The 25,482-nt window shown below is 42.2% G+C and overlaps 1 protein-coding gene across 1 annotated transcript in view; it reads left to right on the top strand.

Moving 5' to 3' along the window:
- Positions 1 to 9,666: 9,666 nt before the first annotated feature.
- FLI1 (Fli-1 proto-oncogene, ETS transcription factor) overlaps positions 9,667 to 25,482 on the top strand; it is a 42,028-nt gene continuing 26,212 nt past the window's right edge. The window contains exons 1-3 of the mRNA XM_032230069.1: positions 9,667 to 9,879; positions 16,787 to 16,944; positions 23,640 to 23,843. Of these exons, the coding sequence (XP_032085960.1) occupies positions 9,749 to 9,879; positions 16,787 to 16,944; positions 23,640 to 23,843 (493 nt within the window). The 5' untranslated portion in view covers positions 9,667 to 9,748. The remainder of the gene's footprint in view (positions 9,880 to 16,786; positions 16,945 to 23,639; positions 23,844 to 25,482) is intronic.

A 25,482-nucleotide genomic window follows, 5' to 3' on the forward strand; every position in this document is an offset into this window, starting at 1 on the left:
AGTTGAATTTCCAGGAGGTTATACAGATACAGAATAACAGAGTTGGAAGGGACCTTGTAGGTTATTTAGTCCAATCCTTTCACCCAAGAAGAAGACCCTACACCATTTCTGACTGGTGGCAGTCCAGTCTCTTCTTGAAAGCTTCCAGTGGTGAAGCTTCCACAACTACTGAAGGCAACTTCTGTTCCACTGGTTGATTGTTCTCCCTGTCAGAAAATGTCTCCTTATTTCTAGGTTGAATCTTTCCTTGGAAGGTTTCCATCCAAGATTCCTTATCTGGCCTTCGGGTGCTTTGGAAAACAGCTTGATCCCCTCCTCTTTGTGGCAGTCCCTCAAATATTGCAACACTGCTATAGGTTATGATACCTATAGCGATACTGAATTGTATGCAGCAGCTAATTGGGAGACAAAGGAAAAATTTGGAGCATTGATACAATGTCTCAAAATAATGATTTCATGAAGGATGCAGCAGAATAGAATAGCGGAATTTAATTCACTGAGCAGAGAATCTTTACAGAACGAGGATATATCTGCTAGAGAAGGAGGAGGAATAGCAGCAATAGAACTGAGAAGGACATTCTCTGAAGACCTGTAGACAGTTAAAAGTAGAAGGAACAATAGCATGATTTGAGGTAGAGCAGGGGTGTCAAACTCAAGGCCGGGGGGCACAGATATGGCCCGGGGGTTGCTTAAATCTGGCCCACAGGCCAATCCTGGAAACAATGAAAGACCAGCCTGCATTGCCTCTGCCAGTAAAAAAGGACCTCGGGAGGACCACATGCAGCCCTCCCAAACTCCGTTTTCAACAGCAGCAGCCTCCTGCAGCCCTCTGCCAGTGAAAATGGAGTGAGTCTCCATGGGCAGCCTTCCCAAGCTCTGTTTTCACTGGCAGAGGGCTGCAGGAGACCATCACAACCGAAAACGGAGCTTCACTGAGTGATGTCGAGCTGGCCACACACATCCCAGCCCCCGGAGGTCAAGCACAACCACAGTGATGTGGTCCTCAATGAAATTGAGTTTGACACCCCTGATGTAGAGGAACACCATTGCAGCGTTTCTCAACCTTGGCAATGTGAAGACTTCATGTCGGCTGGGGAATTCTGGGAGGTGAAGTACACACATTTTCAAGTTGCCCAAATTGAGAAACATTGGCTTAATGTGTCACACCTCCTGAACCATCTAAAATTCAGAAACATTGACCGAATCCCCACACCAATAGGCAGAACGGAAGGGGGAGCATCTCTTTCTCTGCTGTCTTGATCAGCTAAATGTTCCACATTCCAGAGTACCTTCAATTCATTCATACAAACTCCTCCACTATTTTGTTTTCATATTTTAGCCCAATTTGTAACAAAGGAAAATGTACTTTGCATTCTTTCCAATTTTTTTTTTTTTACTGGTAGCTTTTCCAGACCCTGGTCCATTTCCTCTGCCTACCCTCTCTTTTTTTATCTTCAGCAAGACATCTCATACCAGAAATGAATGTTACGGTCTTTGTACTCTATCAGCTCCCTGTGAATGTTTCCTAATGGGCTTCCTCCCATTGTTTCAGATACCATTGGAATAACAAAACAGGATGTAACTAAACAATGCTTATGAATGTAGCTGGAATAATGGTGTCATGGGTGGGCTAAAAACAATAGTGAATGGGTCCCGATAGCTGAAAATGGGTCAGAATTCCTGTGGGAAGGAGAATCAAAAAGTCGTTTCACTTCTCTGAATGAATTGAGCAGCTTGGTGTTTCCAAACTGTGATCCACATGAATAGAATAGAATAGAATAGAATAGAAGAGAAGAGAAGAGAATGGAATAACGGAATAACGGAATAACGGAATAACGGAATAACGGAATAACGGAATAACGGAATAACGGAATAACGGAATAACGGAATAACGGAATAACGGAATAACGGCTGTGTGATTGGACACATAAGGAATTTGTCTTTGGTGCATATGCTCTCAGTGTACATAAGGAGAATAAAATACATTCATCAAGAATAAAAGATACAACAATGATAGTCAAGGTTATTAATAAGCTATCAAATCATTCTAGGAAACAAAAACAATATAAATTTAAAGATACAAGCAACATGGTTATAGTCCTAAGTGGGAAGGGATAGGTACTCAGAAGGATGAGAAGAATAATAGTAATACAGTCTTAGTAGATAATTTGACAGTGTTGTGGGGATTAGTTGTTTAGCAGAGTGGTGGCATGCAGGGAAAACTGTTGTGTCTAGTTGTTCTGGTGTGCAGTGCCCTATAGCATCATTTTGAGAGTAGAAGTTTAAACAATTTCGTGACCCGACAAAAGCGCGAACGTCATAAGCGCGCCGACAAAACCGCGGCGCTAAAACCGCGATGTCAAAAGCACGTTGACAACAGCGCGCCGACAACAGCGCGCCGACAGAAGCGCGATTTAAGTTAAGGTAAGGTTTAGGGTTAGGGTTAGGTTTAGGGTTAGGGTTAGGGTTAGGTTTAGGGTTAGGGTTAGGGTTAGGGTTAGGGTTAGGGTTAGGGTTAGGTTTAGGGTTAGGTTTAGGGTTAGGTTTAGGGTTAGGTTTAGGGTTAGGTTTAGGGTTAGGTTTAGGGTTAGGTTTAGGGTTAGGTTTAGGGTTAGGTTTAGGGTTAGGTTTAGGGTTAGGTTACAGCGCGCTTCTGTCAGCGCGCTGTTGTCGGCGCGCTTCAGGGCTCATTCGTCGCTCATTCGTCGCGCGGTTTTGTCGGCGCGGTTTTGTCACCGCAGTTTAGTGAGGCGCGCTTTTGTCGTTCGCGCATTTGTGGTGGAACCAACAATTTATGTCCAGGATGCGAGGGGTCTGTAGATATTTTCACAGCCCTCTTTTTGACTCGTGCAATATACAGGTCCTCGATGGAAGGCGGGTTGGTAGCAATTGTTTTTTCTGGAGTTCTAATGATCCGTTGAAGTCTGTGTCTGTCTTGTTTGGTTGCAGAGCCAAACCAGACAGTTATGGAGGTGCAGATGACTGACTGAATAATTCCTCTGCAGAACTGAATCAGCAGCTCTTTGGGAAGTTTGAGCTTCCTGAGTTGGCACAGAAAGAACATTCTTCGTTGTGCCTTTTTGATGATGATTTTGATGTTACGTGTCCATTTTAAGTCTTGAGATATGATAGAACCTAGAAACTTGAAGATCTCTACTGTTGATACTGTGTTGTCTAGTATTGTAAGAGGTGGTAGTATAGGAAGTTTTCTTCTAAAATCCACCACCACTTCTATGGTTTTGAGTGTGTTTAGTTCAAAATTGTTCTGGTTGCACCACAGGTTAGTTATTCAACCTCCCATGTGTATGCAGATTCATCATTGTCTTGAATGGTGGAAAGTTATGGCTGACAGTAGAAAATTCACAGTGGTCAAGGAGAGGCCTCTTTCTGCCTTGGTAAGCCTAAGAGAGACTGTTCGATTAACTTTAAGGCATATTTTTCAATCTACCAGGAAGATGGGGGGGGGGGGGGCACAACACATAATCCCATAATGTGACTTTGCATTTTTAAAAATGTATTCATCTGAGAAGTGGTTGAAGTTCGGAGTTTGCAAAGTAGCCAGTTTTTGAAACCATCGTATTCCTGGCCCCAAGCATCTCCAGCTGAATTGACCATAAAACCTGCTAATTAACAATATTTACAACTGTGTCTCATGCAATAGGCCACTGTGTACTGTATCTACAGCACAGGGTCAATGCTGACAAATAGAGATGCCTAATTATTTCCCAAGAAAATGAAGGCAACACCTGGAGAGAAAAATCGGTGGGTGGAGGAATGAGTCGATACATGTAAACAGAGAGAAGGAACAAGTTTCTACAGGCATGGTCTGTGGGCAATTGAGGATGCTGTAAATTATTATGTACGAGCCAGATGTAAGCATTAAGGGGAAAGTATTTCATAAAAGAAGGGAGTTCAAAATCTTGAACTGATTTGCCAGCTCAGATCAATCTACCAGCTCCAGATGGTGCTTGTTGTGATTAGCATTATAAGTTTAGCTGGCTGCCAAATCAGTTGGCTGGGACACACTTTTGCTTTAGACCAGGAACAGAGTCTGGAAGAGTCCTTATTGTGTCTGCTGTTGTTACTTCTTTGAACCATGTATGATTGCTTGTTCAGCTCTTGCTTCTTTCTCAAGGACAGGTCTAAAAGTATTGGGTGGGGGAGAGAATTCTCGTGCAATTGCATCTGAGTCTCAGAGATGGCCTGGACAACTCCCTGGGGTTTTTCTTGGCCAGGGTTTTCCATAAGAGATTTGTCCAAACATTTGTCTAGAAGAGATTTATTCAGAATAGTTCTGTCCATTGTCTCCTTCTAGTTTTGAGGGAGAATGTCACACAGCTGGCTTTGTGCCTAAGGTGGCACTCGAACTCACAGTCTCCTGGTTTAATAACCTGATGTCTTAACCACTAAATTAGACTGGTTCTCATGGAATTGTTAGGTGGTAGAAGAATGGCATTATTATAGAGATAAAAGATGAGAATGGGCTTCAGAAATTAAGCCCCAGTAAGATGACACCTAGAGTACTGCATCCAGTTTTGGTCATCACACTCTAAAAAAGATGTTGAAACTCTAGGGAAGGCGCAGAGAAGAGCAACCAGGATGATTAAGGGACTGGAGACTAAAACGGTTACAGGAACTGGGCATGTCTAGTCTAGTGAAGAGAAGGACCAGGGGAGACATGATAGCAGTCTTCCAACATTTGCAGGGCTGCCATAGAGAAGAGGGGGTCAACCTATTCTCCAAAGCACCCGAAGGCCAGACAAGGAATAAGGGATGGAAACTGACTAAGGAGAGATTCAACCTAGAAACAAGGAGGAACTTTTTGACAATGAGAGCAATCCAATCAATGGAACAGCTTTGTGTTTGGAATTTGTGGGAGCTTCATCACTTGAGACTTTTAAGAAGAGATTGGACTGCCATTTGTCAGAAATGGTGTAGGGTCTCCTGCTTGAGTGGGGGAGTTGGACTAGATGACACATAAGGTCCCCTTCCAACTCTGTTAATCTGTTAAAGCAGGATCATTAAGAGAGTATTGTTTAAATGTAGTAAGGTCTGCATGAACTCTCTAGACCAGATTTGCATACCTCTTGTCTCCAGCCTGTCAACTATGGATTGTGGTTTACCAGATGGTCAGTCCAACTATTGCTTTACCAGTCATGGTACAGCAAGAGTTTATCAAGCTTCTAATAAGCCATCATGTATGGCCGATGTACTCTAGTTGTACTCTGCTTGGTTTGATGGACCATAAGTTGTATGGTCATGAGTAGGCTTTTTCACCAGACCTATTTCTGTGTCATCAGCCAACCTTTCATTGGAGTTTGTGAAGCAGTTACCTCAGGTAGTAGACCAATGAATAGTGAGATGGACCAAATGCATCTGAATGTTGGCCATAAAGTATCAAACCAATTCGCTAGTCGAATGGTGATTGGTCATATTCACATCAGTGCAGAAAGGATATATTTCTAGAATTGCTCCAAGCCACAGTGGGGACTAGAAGCTCCTCACCTCTAGAGAAGACCATTCTAGATCAGGTTGCTCTACCAGTGGGCCCTGTACAAAATGGAAGTGGAAATGAAGTGGAAGTGGAAGAAAGACAAGGGCTATCCTGGATGGATGGATGGATGGATGATTGACTGGATGAATGACTGGATGAATGACTGGATGGATGGATGAATTGGTACCTGGTAAACCCTTCTTGCCAATTGGCAAGGGTGTAGCAAGTGAAGTTTTCTCTGACATAGAGAAGAGCCTACAGGATATAAGTTAGTTTTCTCCTATTAAGATGACACACGGCTAGAAATACATTAGTAAGACACCAACCAACCCCTATCCAGTTGTGTTTGACTCTAGGGAGCGCTGATCATCTCTGTTTCTTAGCTGAGTGAGCCAGCATTGTTCAAAGATGCTTCTGTGGTCAGGTGGCCAGCATGGCTATATGCCAAGGCCAACCAAATGCTGTGTTATTGGGGAAAATGATGTAAATTAAACAGTTGCCTATTTCCATATCTTAAGTATGTCATTATTGTTTTTAAGTGCTGCAGTGGAAGAGGTTATGAATTGAGAAGGATGTTTATTACTACAATTTATAAATCATGAAATAAATGATCAAGTCCATCCCAAAACAAAGTGACAGCTATCTCCTTTTTTTCTCTAGAGAAATCCCCCATTCCACCCATCTCTGGCTTTAACTGATAACTCTGTTATCTTTTGCATGACTGTTGAGATAGAAGGGCAAGGAACTTAATTAGGAACTCCTGCTATTCATTCCCCGATTTCATTGCTTTCATGTGAGTGATTTTCAATCTCTTTCTTGCCTGCCACAAAGTAATGTGATAAATTTACAGGAATATGCAGCATGGCTGTGATAAAAATCAGCTGGATGAACTATAAACTTATGCTGCAGTTTAATGTTATAAGAATAAGCCACAGTGAGTCTCAGGCTTGTCTCCTTCCTCTAGATATAAATCTTGAAGATCACAAGTGAAAGTCTGCAGACTGTATCATCATCCTGAATTAAAAAATTGAAGTAACTAGCACATTTCATTAATCTCCAATATGGCTTCTTGGTTGAGTTCTTGGTGTTCTCTGAGTTTGCTTAGCTTCTTACAGACATCTCATTACCAGGTTAGGTAACATCATCAGTGCGCTGATGAAGTTATCCAAAGGAAGAGAATTAAGCTCAGAGAATATCAAAAACCCAACGATTGAATCCTGACCTACATAGATAGCAATAGCAATAGCACTTAGACTTATATAGTGCTTTACAGTATTTCACAGCGCTCTCTAAGCTGTTATACAGAGGCAGCCTTTTGCCCCCAACAATCTGGGTCCTCATTTTACCCACCTCGGAAGGATGGAAAGCTGAGACAACCTTAAGCTGGTCAGGATCGAACTTCCAAATTGCTGGCAGCCAGCAGTCAGCAGAAGTAGCCTGCAGTACTGCACTCTAACCACTGTGAAGGGAAGGAGGGAGGGAGGGAGGGAAGGAAGGAGGGAAGGAAGGAAAATAGCAATAGCACTTAAACTTATATACCACTTCCCAGTGTTTTACAGCCCTCTCTAAGTGGTTTACAGAGTCAACCTTTTCCCCCCAACAATCTGGGTCCTTATTTTACTCACCTCGGAAGGACGAAAGGCTGGGTCAACCTTGAGCCTGGTGACATTCAAACTGCCAAATCGCAGGCAGCCGGCAGGCAGCAGAAGTAGCCTGCAGTACTGCACTCTAACCACTGCGCCACCATGGCTCAGGGCTTGTAGATGCCTACTATGATATGATTTATGAGTGTACAGTTAGTACATTTGAGGTGTCCGATGGGTACATGCCTGTCCTATTTTTTTTGTACAATTATCTCTTAATAAGGACAGTCGCCATGACTTTCCACATCTCAGTTAAATCCCAAAGGAGACCTCCCCTGAAGAAACATCTTTCATGATCAGGTTTTGGACAGCTAAACATAAGCAGACGAAGAAGCTACAAGGATGAGGCAGAGATGTGAATGAAACAGTAATAGCAGCATCCTTAGCTTACAATCCAAAGAGAGATTAAAAACACATCCAAAGAGATTTGGAAAAACTCTTAAGGCACCCTGAAAATGAGGACAGATAATATTACTAAAAAAACCACACATCAAAAAACATCCTCTGCCCTCTGGTTGCATCCTGACCTTCCAAGTGAAGATTAGTTTGAGGAAGGTTGTAAGGCAGCAGAATGCCTATGTTATGAATTTTCCTTGCAATGCTTCAGGTCTAAACCTCCAATTATCTGGCAAAGCTCTCGCCCCTTGAACTCTCGCCACAAAAGCCTTGCTCTAAGTTTTGGCCTGCAACAGGTTTATGAATTGTTTTCTGTAGGAATTCTTTCCATACCTCTGTTACTTCTGAAGGTGTTTTTCTTCCCTACGCCCTGCCTTCCTTTCTCCAGTCACCCCTGGATGAAAGTCAGTCTTCTGTTTCACGAATTTGCCTCGAGAGACAAAGGGCTGTGTCGGCAGGCACAGAAATTTGGTTTGGGTCTTGGCTCAGCCACCGACAGAGCCCAGAGCGATATGCCAGGAATGTAGCATAAAAATGAGGAAAGCTAAAACTGGCCTACTACCAAGGACAACATAGTGTAAGATATTAAAAAAGTAAGGCATTTGTCTCAGGTCTAGTCTAGACCGCTGGACAGAAACCAACAATTGTGTAGTAGAGAAGGCAGTGTCCCATTGTTTTGTTAGATGGTAGCCATGCTTTGATTATGCATAGGAACTATATTATAGTACCACCAGACCAGACCAGACCCGATCCGACCTTACCCTATCCTACCAAACCATGCCCTACCATATTATACCCTACCTTACCCTACCCTACCTCATTCTATCTATCCTACCCTACCCTACCCTACCAAACCATACCCTACCCTACCCTACCTTATCTTATCCTACCAAACCATACCCTACCATACCATATCATACCCTACCCTACCAAAACATACCCTACCATATCCTACCATACCATATCATATCATACCCTACCCTACCAAACCATACCCTACCATACCATATCATACCCTACCCTACCAAACCATACCCTACCATATCATACCTTACCCTACCCTATCTTATCCTATCCTACCCTACCCTACCAAACGATATCCTACCATATTATACCCTACCTTACCCTACCCTACCTCATTCTATCTATCCTACTCTACCCTACCAAACCATACTCTACCCTACCCTACCTTATCCTATCCTACCCTACCAAAACCATACCCTACACTACCAAACCATACCCTACACTACCTTACCCTACCATACCCTACCCTACTATACTCTACCATACCCTTCTTACCAGACCAGACCAGACCAGACCAGACTAGACCAGACCATCCTAGGAACTGTATTATAGTATCTCTATATCTGTAGAGGTATTATCAAAGGTGATTAAAATGATTATTTCTTCTATATATGACATGGTCAACCCTTTCTCCTTCATGGCTAGCTTTCCAGGGTTTCAGACATTCTCAGTATTTCTCCACAGCTGTCATTATTTAACATGCAGATGCCAGGATTGAAATACTGGCCGTCCTGTGTAACACAGCATACTGGGGCTGACTTTCGCATCATGTATGTATATTTCCAAGTTGTCCTGGCTATAGGCTCCAGCAGATGGGTGGTGCTGAATGAAATAGCACTCCAAATGACGGATGGGGAAAGCTGCATCCACATGGTTGCTTTTTCCATGTAGCAGAATGTTTAGCTCAGTCCAACTCGGTTATTTCCCCCCATCCATCATGAAAATCTTGTCGGCTCCAAACTCAGGGAGTTACGTTGACCATATATTCATAAAGCCACCGTCTGGAGAAGGATGGCTTAGCTCTTCTGAATCTGGCAGGTTACCAAAACAAAGGGAGGTGCTCTTCTCCACAGATACAGTGTGCAGCTCTTCTGCTCTAGGTTCTTGCAGCCTGCTCAGATTAAAGCAAAGAACCCCTAAGTTTGGCTCAGTGATTGGGATGGAAACACAAAAGTTTCTGGTTCAATTTGCCACTCTGGGGTGAATGCCAGTTCCAGATCAATCCCTTTTTGACTATCTCTTTGCCAGCTGCAAGAAGATGATATCAGCTAAACCTCTAGCCCAGGTATAACACCTGCTTTAATTTCTCTTTCTCCTGTTTGATATCTAGGAGGCTCTCTCAGTGGTGAGTGAAGATCAATCCCTCTTTGATTCTACCTACGGAGCTGGTGCTCACCTTTCCAAGGCAGACATGACAGCCTCAGGGAACCCGGATTATGGTCAACCACACAAGATCAACCCTTTACCTCCCCAGCAAGAGTGGATCAATCAGCCAGTCCGTGTTAATGTTAAGAGGGAATACGATCATGTGAATGGATCCAGGTAAGAAAGGACAAGTACCTATCTGCAGCATGATGAATCCAGCTATCTTATGAGGGCTACAGAGGGACGTGGTAGCTCAGTGGCTAGGACGCTGAGCTTGTCAATCGGAAGTTCGGCAGCTTGGCGGTTTGAATCCCAAGCGCCGTGTAACGGAGTGAGCTCCCGTTACTTGTCCCAGCTTCTGGCAACCTAGCAATTCGAAATCACGTAAAATGCAAGGAGAAAAAAATAGGAACCACCTTTGGTGGGAAGGTAACAGCGTTCTGTGTCCCTTCGGCGTTTAGTCATGTCAGCCACATGACCACGAAGACATCATCGGACAGTGCTGGCTCTTCGGCTTTGAAATGGAGATGAGAACCGCCCCCTAGAGTCGGGAACAACTAGCACATAGGTGCGAGGGGAACCTTTACCTTTACCTTTTTATCAGGGCTACAAATGTCCAGTCAGCCACCAGAGGGCAGCAAAGATATACAGATAGTTGTAACTTTGCTGCCATCTAGAGGGAGTAAGAATAATTTGTATCTCAGATGTAACTAGACGTACTAGTTGATATATACAGCTTGACGGCCAGGGAAGCTTGGATCTCAGAAAGATGATGAGAATGGGTCACGTTACATATTATGTGGCTGGGCTCTCTTCCATTCATTAACTTTTCACATAGAGACACTCTGTTTTTCTCTTATACACGCAGACAAATGCACAAACAAATCCATTCATAAAACTACTACCAAGAGAAATGATAGGAAAGCAATTTCCTCTTGTAATTTACTGGCTAATCAACAATACGTCATATCGGTATGTATTGCATAGATTTTCTAAGCCAGATTCGAATCAAAACATGCATTTGCTCTTTAATGACATTTTTAGACCATGATCCAAGAAATGTACCAGAATCCTGACTTCTCCACCCATTGCAACCATGCACACATTAACTCCTTCCACTTTAACCTTCTGTGACATCCCTATTCAGGATGTCATAGGAGCAAGGGGCTGGACTAAAAGACCTGCAAGATACCTTCAAACTTCTCTTATCTTCTATTCTATTCTATTTTACATTCCAATATCTGTTCTGTTCTGTTCTATTCTATTCTATATTCCAATATCTGTTCTATTCTATTCTGTTCTGTTCTGTTCTGTTCTGTTCTGTTCTACATTCCAATATCTGTTCTGTTCTTCTGTACTATTCTATTCTATTTTACATTCCAATATCTGTTCTGTTCTGTTCTATTCTATTCTATATTCCAATATCTGTACTATTCTATTCTATTCTATATTCCAATATCTGTACTATTCTATTCTATTCTATTCTATTTTACATTCCAATATCTGTTCTGTTCTGTTCTAGTCTATATTCCAATGTCTGTTGTATTCTATTCTGTTCTGTTCTATTCTACATTCCAATATCTGATCTGTTCTGTTCTGTACTGTACTGTTCTGTTCTGTTCTGTTCTGTTCAGGTCAGGTCAGGTCAGGTCAGGTCAGGTCAGGTCAGGTCAGTTCAATATTTTAGTTCATTATTTCATTTCATTTCTATAATTTATATTCCATTCCCAATGAAGCTGTATCTCTACCTGATATGAGCAAATTAAGAAGCAGTGCCCACAGGTAGCTCAGAAGGAAATAGCTGATACATTATGGGGACCCGGAAAGCAGGCCACACCTACAGAAGATGTTCCAAAAAAATTTGAAACCCACCACTGACACACACACACACACAGAGACAGACAGACTCACACAGAGAGAGAAAGAGAAAGAAAGGAAGAAATAAATAAATAAAGAAAAAAGAAAGAAAAAGTGAGAGAGAGACGAAAGAAAAAGGGGCAGAGAGACAAAAGGAAGGAGAGAGAGAGAGAGAGAAAGAAAACATATGGCCGGCAAGCCACTCCCACCAGGTCACATGGCCAGCAAGCCACTCCCACAAAGGAGGCCACACCCACAGAGTAGGTTTGAAAAAAATTTGAAACCCACCACTGGATCTGTCCATCACCTATTGGCTAATTTGTGCTGTGCAGATTTCCTTGATCATTTTAGCTTGGGCTGCAGGAAAGACTGGACACTTGACTTCTGAAGCATAAGTCTGTATTATGCAGGCTCTTCGTTTGCTCCTTTTTTTTCCAAAGAGCAGTGAACCTGACTTAGAAAGGAAATAAATAGGATGCATATGTGCACATTTGGGGGTGATGTTGCCTCCCTGCCCCCCTACATCTGCAAACCAGCTGGAGACAGCTCGAGAAAACACTCTCTTTTTCTATGTTTTCCATTAACCTCAAGTGCTGCCTTTTTCCCCCCCAAAAAAACCTGCTTCATTCAAGATTCTGGGGAAAAGCCCATGTGCAAAATTAACTAGAGAGGAGGTGCAAAATAGATGGCTTAGACAATAAGAACAAGAACAATAAGGATAACAATATCTGCCTCCCTTCTCCTTGAGTGCCAATTAATTCCATTTCAAAATACAAAATGCAAAAATGCTGAGAGTTAGAATTAACATGGTTCTCATCGTCAAACTTTGTAATGCTTGCATGGTATTATTTTTGTTTAGCCAGTTTTTAATGAGTTAATGAGCTCCCAAATATTCTTTACACTTTCTTGAGATACACTGATTTTTAATGCTGGTGGAGGAACACTTTTTATTTGGAAAACCAGAGTTTTTTTATATCTTGGGTTTATTGGTGCAGACATTTTAAGAATGGCCTATGAAATATAAAGAGTGATTGTGCCTCAATGTATATAGAACATACTGATATCAGAGGCAATTTTTAAAACATGTAATATATCAAGTGGCCTTAACTAGTTATCATCTGTTAAATTCCTTTTCTTTATCTTACTTTCTTTGGGGGGGAGGGCGATGGGGATTTACTGGGATAATAATATCTGCTCACTTCTTGATTGACTACATCAGGAGTCTCTAAACTTGGCAACTTTAAGACTTGTGGATTTCAACTCCCAGAATTCCCCATCCAACCACGAACTCATCTGAAAGTTGCCAATTGTGGAGAGCCCTGTTCTACATGTTAATAGCAATAGCAATAGAAGCAATAGCACTTAGACATATATGCCGCTTCGCAGTCCTTTATATCCCACTCTAAGCAGTTTACAGAGTCAGCCTCTTGCCCCCAACCATCTGGGTCCTCATTTTACTCACCTCGGAAGGATGGAAGGCTGAGTCAACCTTGAGCCTGGTGAGATTCGAACTGTCAAATTTCAGGCAACCAGCAGGCAGCAGAATTAACCTGCAGTACTGCACTCTAACCACTGTGCCACCGTGGCTCATGGTTAAACATGGTTTCTAAATGTTACCTGGAAAAACATACCCGTCCTTTTTTTTAATATTTATTTTTTAAAAATACAAATTACAAACATAGTAAATACAAACAAAGAAAAAAAGGAATAAAAGCAAATATTATAGTGTACACCCCCACCGAGACCTTTTTTTTTACTGTTATATTTCTTCATCTATAACAAATAAAAGATATACAATATATTCCAATTGTGCCCTTATACCATTCAAAACAACATATATTCTTGAATAGGTTTATTCCCTTTGCTTTCCACCAACACTGATTTTATAAAATCCCCCCATATTTCATTATAATTATTTGCTTTAATCATTCTTTTTTAAAAAATTTAATTGCTGTTCTTAATTTATCATTTGTTGCCATACTCCAAATTTCATTAAGCCACTCATTTCTTTCAATATCCCAATTTTGTCCCCAATATTTAGCTATCAATAATCTAGCTGCCATCATCAGGTTTACAATCAATTCCTTTTCTGAATCACTTATATCCTGGCAGTCTCCAGAACATTGTTGATTGTAGCTTCCAGAATTCCCAGACAATATTTCTAAGGTTAAGCTGGCTTGGAATTTTGGGAGTCATGTAAGATACATGTTAGAAGAGACATCATAGGTCATCTGTTCCTCTTTCTCAGTGCAGAAATGCACAAAACTATTCTAAATCTGTGCCATCAAGCCCACATTCATTGGCATCCTTCAGTCTCAAAAGACTATGGTATCGTGCTCTGGAAAGAGGTAACGCTGGAATGTCCTCTCCGGCACGAGGCCTGGGTAGATTAATATGGAGGATAGACTGTTATCCAAGCAACAAATCCCCCCTCTCCATGTTGCTGAAATAGTCCAATGGAATGGCAGAACCGATACGATTGGTTCCAGCTGAATCGCAGGAGTTACCAGTTGTACACAGTCATAAACTGCTTCTGAGACTCCGGCTCCGGATTTTGCCTCGAGGTTGACTCCTGAAGCCTTTTCCAGTAGTGGATGTAGCCACAGTGGAGGTTTGCAATCAGAGTTTCCCTTCTCCTGGAAGATGGTTCTGCCACTTTATCTGCCATTGGAGCGTAGAGCCCTCTTCTGCCTTCAAAACTATTGACCGTCTTCTCTTGTAACCCTTGAAAGAGGTCCTTCTGAGGTGTTCCCAGCCGGGCCAACTGGATCAAGGTTTTGTAAGGAGGTGTTACTCCTCCATCACTCACCCTTTGTCCTGGCTTGTGACAGGCAGACCCTGACTTCCCAAACATTGGGCCCAGGTTTAAGCCCACATTAAAGTCTTAATATCTCTGGATAGCACCAAATTGGCAAAGCTTGATGTAGACCCAAGCAGGATTAAATAGATAAATCTACCACCTGGTAGCAGATAATGTCATTCTGTCTTGTCTCTCCATGTGCTTTGAATTGTGCTTTGAAGAAGATTATAATCCCATAGATGGAACTGCAGAGTGCCAGGCATTTTGTACTCCAAAATCATTATAGTTTTTAACACCTGGCACCCATGAGAAATTAGTTCTCCTCTTTCTTTCTTTCTTTCTTTCTTTCTTTCTTTCTTTCTTTCTTTCTTTCTTTCTTTCTTTTTCTTTCATTCTTTCTTTCCTTCCTTCCTTTCTTCCTTCTCTTTCTCAATATTTCTCTGTTTTCCTTTTCTTTCTCTCTCTCTTTCTCTCTCTTCACTCCTCCTGTTGCTTACAACTTTTTCTGCCTGCCGCAAGGACATTAAAATGATCAGCAATTTGCCTCTCTAAAGGCCGCCTTTGGTTCCAGGCCTGGAAAAACAGTAGGCGAAATCATACAACCTTAAGTTCTAACATGTGCAAGTTACACGTCTTATTTCCATTTCCAAAGCAGTCCTTCGCCCCAAAAAGACATGAGGAAAAAATTACTGTCTGCCTCTGAATATCTCGGCAGAAAGTTTATCTCCCAGCCATGATAACTGTGCTTGAATAATTCTGCCTCTGTGCCTTAGCAAAGAAATTTAAAGTTCTCTGTTGGAAAATCTTTCCAGGCTTGTTCAGCTGATGGGAATTTAACCATGCAGTCATGTTTTTCTTCTCTGTTTACTGAGTGGAATGGATTCTTTCAAAGCTTGTTTTTCTTGTGGCTGTTGGTTGGGTCAGGTTCGTGAATGCAAAGAAAATGTCATAGATGAAACATAGCAATAGGACCTAGATATGTCTACCACAACTAATGGGTATGGAACTCATCACTTGAGCTGGCTGGTATATAAAGGACTTTATTTGTGAGCGTAGGGTTCTTCTGTGCCTAGTTGGGATGTTTATCCCTACTGCATCAATGATCTGGATGAGGGAATAAATGGGGAACTCATCAAATTTGCAGATGACACCAAGCTGGCAGGAACAGCCAACACTCCAGAAGACAGGCTCAAGATACAGAAGGATCTTGACAAACTTGAACATTGGGCACTATCTAACAAAATGAAATTCAATGGTGAAAAAAGTAAGGTTCTACATTTAGGCAAGAAAAACGAAATGCAAAGGTACAGTATAGGTGGTACCTTGCTCAACAGGAATAACTGTGAGAGGGATCTTGGAGTCCTAGTGGACAACCATTTAAATATGAGCTAGCAGTGTGCAGCAGCTGCCAAAAGTCCAAACACCGGCCACCAGCATGGGCAAGATGGTGAGAAGAAAACGCCCTTTTCCATTCACTCCTGTACCATTTATTCCCATCCCAAACACCATGCCCCCACCCTCCCTGTTTCTTATGGCAGCTGATAGTAAGTAAGTGAAGCAGAGGCCAGTCTGTCTAGATCAGCTCGTTGTTAGATGTCAGGAAGAGGTGGACTCCAGATGATGAGCTTCTAGGTCAGTGTTTCTCAACGTTGGCAACTTGAAGATGTCCAGACTTCGCTGGCTGGGGAATTCTGGGAGTCGAAGTCCGGACATCTTCAAGTTGCCAACGTTGAGAAACACTGTTCTAGGTCTTAGGAGAACTCACCGTTGAGTCCTTGTAGGTCCATGGAGACAACTCAAGTTGCGGAGCAGCTTAATCTTCAGGTCCAGAGGTGAAACCATAAGCAGGACTTCCCTTACTAACTTTAGCATGTGAGTTGAGTGATGTAGGGGAAGATATTTATGGACTTGAGTTATCATCCACTAAGGGCTTTAAAGATACTATTATAAATACCACACCCACTGTTGATATCACCACATTTTCTAAACCTGGTACAGATACACAAAACTATGATTTAACAACTTTTCTTGCAACAGGGGTTAAGTGTATCATTGCAGTTGTTCAGTTAGTAGCACAGTTGTTAAGAGAATTTGGCTTCCTTGTTGACTTTGCTTGATGGAAGGTCCCAAAAGGCAACACGGCAACCATCATAAATTAGAATCAATTGTCAAGCAACTGGTTTTTGATCATGTGACCATGAGGATACTACAGTGGTCAAAAAATGGTCAAGAGTCACTTTTTTTAGTGCTGCTGCAACTTCAAATGGTCACTACATGAATGAATGGAAGTCAAGGACTACCTATTATTTCCATCATAAATGAATACATTCCTTTGGCTTTAACTTGTAGTCTTGGCAAAAGGATCCAGAAACCAAAAAGCAAAGCTGGGTTAATATTGACTTTGAAAACTCTGCTTTATATTTTCAGGGAATCTCCAGTGGATTGCAGTGTTAGCAAATGCAACAAACTGGTTGGTGCTGGTCCAGAATCCAACCCTTTGAATTATGGCACCTACATAGATGAGAAGAACGGACCTCCCCCTCCCAACATGACCACCAATGAAAGAAGAGTCATTGTTCCAGCAGGTAAGAGGCCACCTCATTTCCTTTCGAATATTTTCAGCCTTGCAGAAATTTGGTCTTGAGATTAGTATGAATTCTTGTTCTGACCTAGACTTCCCAAGATCATGAAGCTGACTCCTCGTCCCGATGAAACCTCTTTGATTTAGCTTAAAGGGAATTCCCCTCCAGCAAATTCCCAGCAAACAGTCTTTCATGAGATTTCACAACTGCAGACCTTATCGGGCTTGGAAAGCTGCCAGGTCGATATCTTCCAAACGCCACTCTGTAGTAGACAACACTTGGGAAGAAGTCAGGAACAGATCTTCACCCTAATGAATTGAACTGATTGTCTCTTACAAATTCCCCTCCCTTTTCCCTCCTCTTTATTCCCTATGGGAGGGGGCATTAACTGTCCACCTGTGTCTTTACTCCCGAATCAGCCCTTATTCCTTAGCTGTTCCCTTCATCTGGCAACTCTGCATATGCGCACATCGGGAACAGGCTCCAGCTGTTATTCTGACCCACTGATCTCTGACTCCAAAGGCAGCTGATAACTGTGGGACAGCCCTGGCCCATCTCTGCGTCTAACGCAGAGCACTCGTCAGAGCATTCCTCAGACTCCAGGACTGGCCCATGTTTCTCCCCAACCTCCTCACTGTCTGAGTCCGCCACCAGCTCTGCTGGCCACTGGTGGGCCACAACAATTCTTACTCCCTCCCCCCCCAAAAAAAGAATCAAGTGAACAAATCATCATGAGGAGAGTCAACTCTTAGACATCATCAAGAATTGAGTCTTCAGAAACAGATAGAGCTGACTCATCTACAGTAAGGAGGTATAGGCATTACTAGGAATTACTAATTTTGCAATCTTGGCCAGAAATCAATCTCAGTAGGTATGAACAGGACTTACTCATCAAGTAAATGTGTGTAACAAATTGTAGCTGAAGGTGTTATGGTCCACCAGCAGCCTGTGGAGTTGGCAGCAGAGTTGGACAGCAAGGAGGTTGGGGAGGAACATGGGCCAGTCCTGGAGTCTGGAGAAGGTTCTGTTGAGGGCTCTTTGTCAGAGGCAGAGAGGGGGCCAGGGCCTTCTGGGAGTTACATGCTGCCTCTGGAGCCTCCAGAGTCGGACATCAGCAAGGCAGAAAACCAGGCTCCCCTTGTTCCCAGAGCACACATGCGCTGAGCTGCCAGAAGGCAAGAAAAGATGACAGTAAAATTAGAACTGCAAGAATGATTAGACATCATAAATTGTGACAAGAAAATAGGCAAATCTGTTGGAGTGCAGAATATATTGTATTTAGTTCTTGCTCTCTGGCTCGCTCTCTTTCGTTTTTTTACCAGCGCTATGTATTTTTGATAAAAACCATGAGAAAAATAGCACAGAATGCAGATAAAAATGCAGACATTAATGATAAGTAACTTTGTAAAAAAAATTATATATGAAGCCTGATAGAAACCTTCCTTAGGAAGGTGTTATATTAGATAATATTTTTTTAAAACAAAAGCTACACATTCTATTTTCTATATATAAAAATCCGCAATGGGTTGGAGTGCAAATATTGTCTAATATTTTCCAATAAGCAGAAAATGGCAAAAGGTTATTTAAGGAACCTTTTTTCTAGACTCGGCAAATAATATCCATAGAAATGTTTATAAACGTTTATTTATATGCTCATAAAGACGTCTTCTAAAATAATCAGCTTTGACAAAGTATCATATTGTAATATATATATATATATATATATATATATATATATATATATATATATATATATATATATATATATATATATATATATATATAACTTCTGGATCTGCTTTTTAGCTAGCAACGGGGATGACATTCATTGTTACTGTGAAATAGGAGATTGGCAAAAAGTTTGAATCTGAACCATTTCAAAGTCAACATTGCCTGTTTCAGATTTATTGGTTTCCTTGTGTCCAAAAGGATCTTTTTCAGACATTCTGAGATAAAACATGTCTGCTTCAACTTTTAAGATCCTCTGTTTCAAGCTTGAAACCACTTGAAGCTAGAAAATTCTCTTTCAGGAACGAGATAACGCATTTCTTCAAGCAAGAAATGTTTGAAGCTTGAAGCATTGAGATATGAAACAGTTGACAAAGTCATGATATGACATCATCCATGGCAAAGAATCTGGTTGCTTGAGGAACCATTGTTTCCCATAATATTAGCCTGGCCAGTTTGATCCTGCAAAGTTGGCATTCTTCAGATTTTGATTAAACAATGTCCTGTCTCAGGCACCCAGAGGTGTTCCTTTTCTATAGTAGTGTCCCTCTGGAATGGGGTCTCCTCAAGACACAGATGACCCTGTTGAACTGTTAGGTTGGAAGAAGCTGGGACAAATGACGGGAGCGCACTCCATTATGCAGCACTAGGGATTCAAACTGCCAAACTGCTGACCTTTCTGATCGACAAACTCAGAGTTTTAACCCCTGAGCTACTGCATCGCTGTCTTGCCAGTAATGATGACCTAATAATAGCATAATGTACTTGGTCCCCAAAGCCTGAGTCAACCAGAGAATGATGACCTAAAGAAACTTTTGGCCTGATCCAGCAACAACCTTCCACACACACAAACACAGACACACACACACACACACACACACACACACACACACACACACCTGTTTTTACACATCCCCTATTCCACACAATTGTCCTATTCTTAAAATTAGCCCCATTTATAGCAGTGCTCCATCTGGGCTTAACACGCAGTCATCAACCCAATTCTGAACTCATCCTTAGTCCATCTGTAATGACTTAGCAGGCCTCTCAATTGCAAAACGAAAGGACGAGTGGGTGGGAAGTAAAAGTTTGTTTTTTTGTCAGGCCGTGGAGTCTGGAAATATGACTCAGACTTATAAAGCAAACTTGTCTGAGCAGGGAGGTCATATTTGCAGAGAATTTACTACTTTCTGGAACACACTAAGAAACAGCGCTCCAAAAAAATCTCAATGACCATCTGTGTAAAATTTGCAAGGGGCTGAGGAAAGGGTCAAACAATTGGAGAGCAGGGCTTTTCTGCCACATACCTCCCAGCGTCCTATAAGATCACACAGGATGGGCCTTCTCCGGGTGCCGTCGACTAGACAATGTCGTCTGGCGGCCCCTCGGGGGAGGGCCTTCTCTGTAGCTGCCCCGGCCCTTTGGAACGATCTTCCCACAGAGATCCGGACCCTGCCCACTCTCTCGGCCTTCCGTAAGTCTACTAAGATCTGGCTATTCCGGCAGGCCTGGGGTGGGTTGACCTCTTGACTGAGGTCCAGGCCCACCAAGACTGAGTGCATGATGTGTTTTTTAACCTGCTTCTTCTCTATTTTATATTTTTTATATTCTTTTTAGAGTTGTTTTTATGTAAGCCGCCCGGAGTCTTTCGGGATTGGGTGGCATATAAATTCATTAAATTTACAATTTAGAATTTTGGAAAGGCCTAGTTTTCGGTGCCCTGTAAAATTAGCTATCAGAGGAGAAAAACAAAGCATAAGCATATATATGTACGTACGTACGCATGCATGCATGCATGTATGTATATGAGTGTGTACACACATAGTATATCACAGAAGTGTATTCATCCCCTCACATTTTGTAAATATTTAGGTATATTGTTTCATTATCACTTAGGAGTGTACTCACTTTTGTTGCCAGCAGTTTGGACATTAATGGCTGTGTGTTGTGTTATTTTGAGGGGACAGCACATTTGCACTGTTATAGAAGCTGTATACTCACTACTTTACACTGTAGCCACGTGTCAGTTCTTCAGTGTTGTCACATGAAAAGATATACTTAAATATTTACAAAATGTGAGGGGATGAACTCACTTCTGTGATATACATGTACATACACATACACATAAGCACATGTACATACATGAATGGGCCAGCAGTGACTAATGAAGTAAGCCAAAAAGGCTTACTAAGATGATGAGGATGATGAGGATGATGTGGATGATGAGGATGATGAGGATGATGAGGATGATGACGACGACTGTGATTTTGGTACTTAGTATTTTTATTATAATTTGAACCAGCAAAAGAAATACTAAAAAGAAATCTTGAATGAACATCCAATGCCAAATTGTCTGTATAAAAGATGCTTGTATTCTAAAGAATTATATAGATATTGATATAGATGTAGATGTATAGATAGATAGATAGATAGATAGATAGATAGATAGATAGATAGATAGATGATAGAGAGAGAGATAGAGAGATAGAGATAGAGATAGATGATAGATAGATAGATAGATAGATAGATAGATAGATAGATAGATAGATGATAGAGATAGATAGAGATAGATGATAGATAGATAGATAGATAGATAGATGATAGATAGATAGATAGATAGATAGATGATAGAGAGAGAGATAGAGAGATAGAGATAGATGATAGATAGATAGATAGATAGATAGATAGATAGATAGATAGATAGATAGATAGATAGATAGATAGATGATAGATAGATAGATGATAGAGAGAGAGAGAGAGATGATAGATGATAGATAGATAGATAGATAGATAGATAGATAGATAGATGATAGATAGATAGATGATAGATAGATAGATAGATAGATAGATAGATAGATAGATAGATGATAGAGAGAGAGAGAGAGAGATAGATGATAGATGATAGATAGATAGATAGATAGATAGATAGATAGATAGATGATAGAGAGAGAGATAGAGAGATAGAGATAGAGATAGATGATAGATAGATAGATAGATGATAGAGAGAGAGAGAGAGAGATGATAGATAGATAGATAGATGATAGAGAGAGAGATAGAGAGATAGAGCTAGAGATAGATGATAGATAGATAAATAGAGATAGATAGATAGATAGATGATAGATAGAGATAGATAGATAGATAGATAGATAGATAGATAGATGATAGATAGAGATAGATAGATAGAGATAGATAGATAGATAGATAGATAGATAGATAGATAGATAGATAGATAGATAGATAGATATAGATAGATAGATAGATAGATAGATAGATAGATAGATAGATAGATAGATAGATAGATAGATAGATGATAGACAGACAGACAGACAGACAGATATGCTGATCTTGTTGTATTTGGGTCTTTTCCCATGTAAAATTGAGATTGTCTTGGCAACGTTTCGGCAAAGTCTCACTCGCCATCCTCAGGCTGGTGTTTTCGGCTTAAAGTGTGATCGGAGCTGCCGCCTCAAGTTGGAGCAGTTTACCTTGAGTTTGTACCTACTGTTTGCCCATGTATTATTGAGGTTGAAGATGAAGTAGTCGTTGGCAGGTCGGACATTGTAGCGTAGGACTTTCTGGGGATTTGTGGGAGGGGAAATAGGGAGACAGGTTTGGGGAGATACACTAGGAAAAAATGTATTGCCACACTTTCTAGAAACGTCTCAAAAGTTAGCGCAGTTGAAGGGGACTCTCAAGATTGCAACAGCAACCACAAGGACAGGAAAGCAGTTGGAGACCACAAATCGCTCATTTAACCCTGACCATGGCTGAGTTAAGTTTCATGCCTCTATCTTGTAACATTTCACTTAACCGTTCAATCTAAGACCCAGAGCCCACGGTAACACCACTGCCAAAAAGGCATTAAGAGTTGTTAACCTAATTTTGCGAAGCTTCTTCTCCAGGAACATTGTACTGCGAACAAGGGCACACAAAACCTTTGCCAGACCAATTCTCGAATACAGCTGACCTGCCTGGAAGCCACACTGTAAATTGGACATTAATACGCTCAAGCGAGTCCAGAGGTATTTCACGAGAAGAGTCCTCCACTCCTCTGCTCACAGTAGAATCCCTTATGCCACCAGGCTCGAAATTTTGGGCTTGGACAACCTGGAACTACACCGCCTAATATCTGACCTAAGTGTAGTACAGAAAATTGTCGGCTACAACGTCCTACCTGTCAATGACTACTTCAGCTTCAACTACAATAATACATGAGCAAATAATAGATACAAACTCAAAGTAAACCGCTCCAAACTTAATTGCAGAAAATACGACTTCAGCAAAAAAGTGGTCAATGCCTGGAATGCTCTACCTGACTCTGTTGTTAGATCCTCAAACCCCCCATAACTTTAACCTTAAACTGTCTAGCAGGGACTTCACCCCTTTCCTAAGAGGTCCGTAAGGGGGCATGCATAAGCGCACCGGTTTCACCACAAATGCGCGAACGACAAAAGCGCGCCTGACTAAACCGCGGTGACAAAACCGCGCCGACAAAACCGTGCCGACGAATGAGCGCTGAAGCGTGCCGACAACAGCGCGCCGACAGAAGCGCGCTGTAACCCTAACCTTAAACCTAACCCTAAACCTAACCCTAAACCTTACCTTAACTTAAATCGCGCTTCTGTCGGCGCGCTGTTGTCGGCACGCTTTTGACATCGCGGTTTTAGCCCCACGGTTTTGTCGGCGTGCTTTTGTCATTCGCGCATTTGTTGGGTCACAAAGCGCACCAGCATGCTACGGTCCCTGTCCTGCTTCCCCATTTATTTGTACTCATTTCCTGTGTTCATGTCCATGTTTATACTTATACCTGTTATCTCGTACACGTTTGACAAACTAAGTAAATAAATTCCTTTGCAGTAGGAACGAAACTGGAAGAAGAGATATGAGGAAAATGTTCTTTCTTGGCAGTGCCTTGGTCATCCATCATCTAACCTCCTTCATCCTTCCCCCTCTCTGATTTCTTCTGATAGATCCGACATTATGGAGTCAGGATCATGTGCGTCAGTGGCTGGACTGGGCTATTAAAGAATATGGCTTAATGGAGATTGATACCAACCTCTTCCAGAACATGGACGGCAAAGAACTGTGCAAGATGAACAAGGAAGATTTCCTCCGCGTCACTTCCCTCTACAACACAGAAGTCCTGCTGTCTCACCTCAGTTACCTCAGGGAAAGTAAGTTGCCACTTCATTCACCTTTGCTACCAGAGGTGTGTTGCACTTTTTATTACCACTGGTTCGCCCCCCGCGTGCGCGAATCTGGCACGCATGCATCGTTCGTGCCCTGCGCCCGGCCTCCCATGCATGTGCTTTGCTTGCACGTTCACCTGGCCTTCTGCACATGGGCTTGGCCTCAAAAACTTGCCTAAATAGGACAGCATACAGTCGGGGCACGATTTCTGCTACCTGTTTGGGCGAATCTTACTGCATTCAGTTTTGGTTGCCACGATGTAAAAAAGATGTGGAGACTCTAGAAAGAGTGCAGAGAAGAGCAACAAAGAGGATTAGGGGACTAGAGGCTATATGAAGAACGGTTGCAGGAACTGGGTAGGTCTAGTTTAATGAAAAGAAGGACTAGAGGAGACATGAGAGCAGCGTTCCGATATCTCAGAGGTTGGCACAAAGAAGTGGGAGTCAAACTATTCTCCAGGCACCTGAAGGCAGGAGAAGAAGCAATGGGTGGAAACTAATCAAGGAGAGAAGCAACTTAGAACTAAGGAGAAGTTTCCTGACAGTTAGAACAATTAATCAGTGGAACAACTTGCCACCAGAAGTTGTGAATGCTCCAACACTGGCAGTTTTTAAGAAGATGTTGGATAACCATTTGTCTGAAGTGGTGTAGGGTTTCCTGCCTAATCAGGGAGTTGGATTAGAAGACCTGCAAGGTTCCTTCCAACTCTGCTATTGTATTGTAAGAATTGGTCTGAACCAGCTGAATGCCACCTCGTCTTGCTACCTTATGACCATTTCACTGCACTGGGGTTGGCTCCTCCCACTTGTGCAGAAGAGGCGTGCTGTGGGTCCCGTCAGCCCAATTATTCCAGCTGGAGGGATCCGGGAGGAGGACCTTCTCTGCGGTGGCTCCTGCCCTCTGGAACGTCTTCTCCCCATCCCCCAATCCGAGGTGGCCGCTAACCGTCCTTTCCTTTTGTAAGAGCTGAAAGAGGTGGCTCTTCCAGTCAGCTTGGTGCTCCGAGGGGTGGGGGTGGGGTGGAATAGCATAAGGGAGATGGTGGATTGAGTAATCCCACCTCTCCCTCTCCCCCACTCCCTTCCCTCCCTCCCCATGTGTCCTTGGTTTTAATGTCTAATTTAAACTTTCTATGTTTTAATTGTATATGTTACTGTAAGCTGCCCAGAGTTACCTATGGTAAGATGGATGGATGGATGGGGAAGTAATCCGACATGTTCAATGGCTGACATGCTTGCGTTGTATGAGATTTCTCTCCATTGGTCACTTACTCGCGCTGAGGTAGTACATTGGTTAGGGTGCAGTACTGCAGGCCACTTCAGCTGACTGTTATCTGCAGTTCAGCGGTTCTAATCTCACCGGCTCAAGGTTGACTCAGCCTTCCATCCTTCCGAGGTGGGTGAAATGAGGACCCAGACTGTGGGGGCGATATGCTGACTCTGTAAACCACTTAGAGAGGGCTGTAAAGCACTGTAAAGTGGTATATAAGTCTATAGCTACACACACACACACACACACAGAGAGAGAGAGAGAGAGAGAGAGAGAGAGAGAGAGAGAGAGAGAGAGAGAGAGAGAGAGACTCTCTTTATATATTTGGTTGGCCTTCCATCCTCCAAGGTGGGT

This window comes from Thamnophis elegans, chromosome 13 (assembly GCF_009769535.1).
Source record: "Thamnophis elegans isolate rThaEle1 chromosome 13, rThaEle1.pri, whole genome shotgun sequence".
In the NCBI taxonomy this organism is placed as follows: domain Eukaryota; kingdom Metazoa; phylum Chordata; class Lepidosauria; order Squamata; family Colubridae; genus Thamnophis; species Thamnophis elegans.